This window comes from Tympanuchus pallidicinctus, unplaced genomic scaffold, assembly GCF_026119805.1.
Source record: "Tympanuchus pallidicinctus isolate F22 unplaced genomic scaffold, pur_lepc_1.0 scaffold1, whole genome shotgun sequence".
Classification (NCBI taxonomy): Eukaryota; Metazoa; Chordata; class Aves; order Galliformes; family Phasianidae; genus Tympanuchus; species Tympanuchus pallidicinctus.
Window position 1 is genome coordinate 90348866 of NW_026294618.1, and position 6939 is coordinate 90355804.

General features: G+C 38.9%; 1 protein-coding gene across 1 annotated transcript in view; it reads left to right on the forward strand.

The window, feature by feature from the left end:
• The window catches only part of TGFB2 (transforming growth factor beta 2), a 62680-nt gene extending 58477 nt beyond the window's left edge, over window positions 1-4203 (forward strand). The window contains exon 7 of the mRNA XM_052685384.1: window positions 758-4203. Within this exon, the coding sequence (XP_052541344.1) occupies window positions 758-916 (159 nt within the window). The 3' untranslated portion in view covers window positions 917-4203. The remainder of the gene's footprint in view (window positions 1-757) is intronic.
• The last annotated feature ends 2736 nt before the right edge of the window (window positions 4204-6939 follow it).

Here is a 6939-nt window from a genome sequence, read left to right on the forward strand (position 1 = left end):
GTTGCTTAATAAAGTAGTTAGTGTTGCTGTCCTGAACAGGTCTTCTGTCTCTAAAAGCTGTAAAAGTTGTGTTGAAGCTCTAGGAAAAGGTCATTTAGTGTTTAGCTAACACATTAATGGCATCCTCGGAAATACCTGTGAATCATCAGTGGGTAACCCTACATACTTCCCTTGCAGAGAACCATGCATATGAATCCAATGTGACATAAAGTACCAGTGCTGCTGATCCTCAGCCACAGCTGATCCTCAGTTGGACTACTGAGGAAGTAGTCATGTTTCTTGAAGGGTGGCATTAGTGGATTTACAGAAAACTATGCTGGGATGAGAAGCAAAGCAGTACTCATGTGCTGAAGGACTCTCCTCTCCCTTTGGTGCTCTTGTAAAACCAAAATCCTGTAACAGTAAATGACAGTCTGAAGTTGCAGATAAAAGTCATTCAGTCTCTTCCTTCCCTATACATACAATACAGCATGTGTGCTGCTTTGAAGAGCTATGCTTTCAAGTCAGGCTGCAGGTACATACATGTTTTAAGATTTAAGGCTGTGGGGATAAAACAGTAGGAAGCTCAGATGGTTTGTGACACCAGGTTGAACTGGAGAAACATGCAAAAATATTCAAATCCAGGCATCTTTCTTCTGATTTCACTGGGCTTTTTCCCAGGCACTGGAGGAGGAAGTGATGCAGAAAGGAATTTGCTTTCCAGAGTGGAGCAGGCAGAGGAATCTGTCTTAATCTCTTATTTCCTTTCTCCTTCTAGGTACTCAGCTTGTATAACACCATAAATCCAGAAGCTTCTGCCTCTCCATGCTGCGTGTCCCAGGATTTAGAACCCCTCACCATCCTCTACTACATTGGCAAAACACCCAAAATTGAACAGCTGTCCAACATGATTGTAAAGTCTTGCAAATGCAGCTAAAGGATACCCCAGAAGCAACGTGACATGTGTGTATCAAAAAATAAAAATAATAACCAAGGAAAAAAGAAAGAGAGAGCGAGGAGGAAAGAAAGAAAAACAAAAACCCAAGATCATCAGTGTTAAAAGGAAAATAAAAAATCAACAAAGAAGAAAAAAAAGCGGTACTAGTCTGAACTGTTTGAAAGTTTGTTTTTGTTTATGTTTTTTTTTTAAACTGGCATCTGAAGCAAAACATTGAAGGCCTTTATCTTACATTTCACTACACATAGTGTGAGATAGACAAGAAGCAAAGTTAAAGGAAAAAAAAAAAAAACCTTTTAAAAAATAAACACTGGAAGAAATTTGTTAGTGTTACTATGTGAAAGGAAAAAAACAGGAAAATCCCATGAAGTGGAGTTGCTGTATCTGTCCCGTGCCTTACTTGATCTCTCTGTATTGTTATGCAATAGGCATCCTACCCATTCCTCTTAGTTGTAGAGTTAACAGTGCATTATTTATTTGTGTGTAAAAACTATCAAATGAACATTTCCATATTGCCATTGGAAAAAGAAAACCAGCAAATGTGGACAAAATGGAGACCAAATAAACTGCCAGAAATACATAGAAAGCCTAAGGAATACAAGCTCAAAAGTTTCAGAAAGTAATGGTTAGTTTAGTTGGATTTAAATAGAAATCAGTTATTACACTATTGAGAAACTCTGCCTTTAAAATACCTTATTTTTCATGCCAGCTGCCTGGAGAGGCTTCTTGTAAGGTCTCAAACCCTTGTTTTAAATACTGAATAACTTACTAATAAAGGACACTCTGTTTCAGTCTCAAAGACAAGTCTATAAGATTTTTTTTTTTTTACTGTAAATGATTTAAATGTCAGTTTAGTAAACCAGTGAAATATTTAACATGTACTGGTCTAATCTTCAGACCTTAATATGTTGCTGTATAGCTATGCTATGGGATTTTTTGTTCTTTTGGTATATGTAACCATACCTAGAGTATTGCAATAGGTGGGTAGTAAAAGCCAGCTTAATTGGAAACATATCTGTAGATCTCTATTTGTAAACTATTAAAAAATTAAGTACTTTATGTGTAATGTGTAAATTTTCACCATATTTTTGTACTCTGTAATACTGTCAGCTCTCATGAGTTTGAATTTGAATTTGGGGCTCTTTTTGATCACTCAGAATCACGTGTTTCCCTCTAGCTGGCCAGTATGAGTAGAGTCCCTATATTTTGACTTGCACTACAAATACATGTTTTATAATAATTGCTATACATGTGCTTTGTATATTGTTCATCATTATGACATAAGCTACCTGACTCCATTTGTGGTTTTTTTTTTTTTGTTTTTTTTTTGTTTTTTTTGTTTTTGTTTGTTTGTTTTTGTTTTATAAAAAAGGATGGATTAAAGTGCTCTCTCCTCCCCTCCTTCCCTCCCTCCTCTTTCATCCCCATTTGTAACACTTGAATCGTGATGCGGTTCAGAGGCAGAGAGTGACATCTGCTCCTGTGCAAAAAGCTGGTACAGAGTATCTGCCTCAGCAATGCCTTTGCATGGGGCATGCATTGGAGCAGGCTACCCTGGGCTCACACACAGCAGGACTTGCCCTGCTGTTAAGCTGTGGGGCTGATCCTGCTCCCAATGCACTAACAGAGGCTTGCCTTTAACTTCGGCAGTGGCGTGGCAGGATTTGCAGGGTCAAACTCTTGATTTTTTGAGTTTTCAAACTTACTAAAAGAAAAAAATGGAAAAAGAAATATGGGGTCTCTAGGGCTTTGTTGCTGTTACGCATTTGAATATTGTAGAGGGAGTTGAAAAATAATCCACATCATACATTTCTTTTCTAAAAAGTTTAAATTGGCAAAAAAAAGTCATGAAGAAGACACAATCATATGATGAATGGTTTTGCATGGCAGAGCTTGAAAACTGCGCTAGAAACATGCTACTTGGATGAGAAGGACATTTTCTGTCATTGACCTGAGTGGTGTCAGGAGCATGCTCCTGAGCTTTATGTTGCCAGCTCCAGTTCTAAGATGTGCAATTTCTTTGACTTCAGCAGAACACTGATGCAAAGCTGAAGTACCGCAGCGGCTTGCACCCGCCGCTCCTCAGGACTTCAGCAGAGTCTATGCTTACTGCCTACATGGACATGTAGACCCACAGATGATCTAATCCCACCCATTGACTCAGCACAGAGGAGGAGGTATGTTAGACTTCTGATTTATTTAGCGAGTTGAAATGAACAAGTGAAAAATCTGTCCTGCTAACACTTGTTTGAGCCAGACTTACTCCAGTGAGAAGATGCACTGAACTCAGTGAAACTCCTCAGGGTAGTAAATACTCTGGATTTTGCTGCATACAGCAGCAAAATTAGTTTTATCAGGTTCAGTATGAGAAAACTGTATTTTTGTTGGACAGGAAGGGAGACATGGATGAACACGTTTCAAAAGGCTTAAGAACATTTTTGCAATTCTCCGCTACGGGAATGCAACTTAGAGTGGATTTGAAGCTTTGGAAAAGTGGAATACAAGATAGCATAGTTGTCCAATTATACTCACTATGCGCTGGACGCAGCTGAAGATTTTGGTTTGGGTTTGGAGTTTTTGTTGTCTAAATTTAAACATAAAGCCTTATTTCTGTAAATCATTACCACAAGATCAGATACTTTTTTTTTTTTTTTTTTAAGTTTTTTTTCCTCAAAATGCACTGATAGTATTTGAGATATTGTTATAAATCTCCTACAACTTTTTTTTCTCCACTTTATTAGGCATGCATTTCGCTTAATTACCAGGGACACTATTAGACCTGATCCTACAGTGCGCAGAACTCATGGGTGAAACACCCCTCTGTAGAGTGGTGTGATGTGAGGCCAAACACCACTCAGGTCTGATGTCGATTACCACCCCCTCCCCCCATCAAATGATGTTTAGATGGGACTGCAACAGTTCAAACTGTCACAATAAGTAGGTAGCTGCTACCATCTCAGCAAAGTTCCTGAGCATTGGTGATGCCCAGCACCTGGCAGGAAATGTTTCGCACTTTGAAAAGTCAGACCCAAAGGAGCTGTGTGAGCTTGAGGGGGGTCTTAGCACTTAGCTGAGTGGGTTAGGACAGCATTTTTTATGTGTTTAGCAACAACACAATTGTATGGTTGGTGTGGTTTAAAAGAAAAAAAAAAAAGGAACTTAAAGGACAGCTGTGTTGTACTTTGGTGATCGATTACTCTGTATTTTAACACATTGTATGTCTGTTTTTGTGGTGCTCTAGTGGTAAATAAATTATTTCAATTATATGCTGGTGTTGTTCATATGACAGTGTTCTTCTGGCGTAGACAATTCCTCAACTCAGGCTCAGCTTAATTGCTGCCAAGCACTTTTTTTGTGGGGAGCCTTGATGTGGTCCAGCACATTTGCTCTGAGGATTACTTTCCCCTCAGCAACTGCGTAATATGTTGGTCTGCAGACAAGAAGTGGCTTCTGGTTGACTGCTCTGAGCAGCAGCACTATCCCATGTATGCACAGGACAAGGACTACCCCATATAGGGGGTTGGAGCAGTATTACTACATGACCTCACTATGCCCCATCTTTCACCAGCACCCTACCCAAACATCTAAAGGTCCCTCTGCATGGCTGTTACTCCAGGCACCAGTTACAGTGGCTTTCCTCTTTGGTAGTGGGTTTCAAAGTAACTCCTTCCTCATACCTGTAGTGCCACGAAAGATGAGAAGGTGATCTGAGTCAATTTTTGGATGCCTGGACAGTGAATGGTCTCACATCATCGCATCCTTCAGTAAAGGAATGGTGAAACTTATTTTGTACATTGAACAAAATAGCCTTCAGCGGCATGAAATGGGTATATTGGAGGAGAGGCAACAGGCACAAGTTAGAACAAGGAAAATTCTGGCTTCATGCAAGGAAAATATTTGTACAGTGGAGCTGGAACAGGCTGCATGGTGTCTCCATCCTTGGAAATGCTCAAAACCTGCTGGGCAAGGCTGTGGGCAGTCTGCTCCTGCTGCACCTGCTCTTAAGCAGAGGTTGGGATCCTGGAGACCCCTGCTTGCCCCCATGAAGCTGCAGATGATTACAGCCCAACCCGATCATTTATCTGATTCTCAGTCTTTTCAGCTAACTCTGTAAGCAGCAGCCACAAAATCATCTTGAAATATTTTTTTTTTTTTTTTTTTTTGTTTCTATGTTTGTTTTGTTTGCTTGCTTGTTTTTATAACAAGAAATATGATTCCATAGTAAGTCTGTCTCCATGCACTCTGCAATATATAATTGTAATATCTAAACAAATAAGTAGTAGAGAGCAGGGTATTGCAGCTTTTTTATTATTATTTATTTATTTTTATTTTTTTCTAGCCCTTTAGCAGCACCTGTCAAATAAATAAAGCAGACTGGAGGAAGGGCTGCAGCATAGAATCATGCTTCCAGAAGGTGGACTGATGACAAGAAGCGCTGAACACCTTACTTTCTCTTCCATATACTTTATCTGGGATCTAAGGGGTGCATAGCATTTCTTGGCATGAAAGAAAGAATATGTTTATGCCAGATTGTTTAGTGCTATTGTGATAAATTACAACAAATGGACCCTGTGGTCTGTGAATATGTGTTTAGGAATGCAACTTGGGATAAGCAGTGAAAACAATCGTAGGGGCCATTTCACCACAGTTAGGCTCCAGTCTTACACTGGAGCCTTAACTAATGTCAGTGAGTTTATATTAGTGTAAAACTGTGGTCCTGCAAAAATTGACAGGTATTAATTTTCATTGTATTTTTAGTTACCCAGTTACATGCTTTTTACATATAAGTAATCTGCCAGCTGTATTCCTATCAAAGGTACTACTCAGTTTATACTGGTGAGAATACTCTGCAGCTCTGGCTGCTTTATTTCTGAAATCCATGAGTAACAGGAGAGTTTGAAGTAATATGTTGATTGGATCTTTTAAATAGGAAAGTCACTGTGGTGTCTATGATTGAAGAGGAACAAAGTGGAAAGAATGCATTGTGCTAAGAGAGATTTTACAGTGTGGGGCTGAAAAGATGGATGTTCTCCCATGATAATAAGATTAATGCAGAATATTTTGGTGCTGGATTTGCCTTTTACCATCACTAATACAGCCTCACCAGACTCTATCACTAAAGTCCTTGCTTCTCGAATCAAATTGTGGTTAATGAATGAGGAATATTCAATATAGGAAAATTCAAACCATGTAAATGTCTTGAAAACCAGTTTTTAGGTCAAAATCTGCCTTAGATCAGACGAAGTAGATTCTGTGAGGAGCCATGAGTTCTGGAAGAAAATAAACCAAGAAGTTATGTAATTATATGTGGTTATAAAGTAGATGTGAAGTAATGTAGTTGGCTTGTCAGTGGGTATGGGTGTAACAGTAATTTCTTCATCTGTATAAAAATAAAATTAAATGGAACAGAAAGCTGATGAGAACTTCCAATCAAATTTGATATGCTCATTTAATGAAGTAACCTGCTGGAATCTAAAACAGAACCCCTGGGGTATAAAGCTTTCTTAAAACATATGGTGGTCCAAGAAAGAAATCGTTTGTTTGAATGATGTGTTTTAGTGCCAAAACAAGATGATAGTAGGGAGGGAGGTTCAGCGGTCACTGATCTTTGGTCTCAGCACTCTTTCCCATACTGTAGGCTAATCTCAGTTAAAAGATCCATGCTAATTGTGTGGAATACTTTTCTATAAGAAATGGAAGAAGGTAGATTCAAATGGCAAAAGGGAACTGAGTCCCACTTTGTTCTATGAAATACACAGGAGGCACAGAGAACAGTTCTTACAAAATTCTTCCAGCTAATTAGAGGTGGACCAACCCCAAATGTTATCATGCGAGTCCACATTTTACCAAATACTAAATTCAAGGATTTATAGTTCTGCTGAATCACTTTTCCAAAACTGAGTTAGGTTCAATCCCCACAACTGGTTTATAATCGAACTTTAATCACCAAAGTCACTGTGGGGACGTATAAGGCTTTCACATGTGCCAGAGTTTTTTTACAC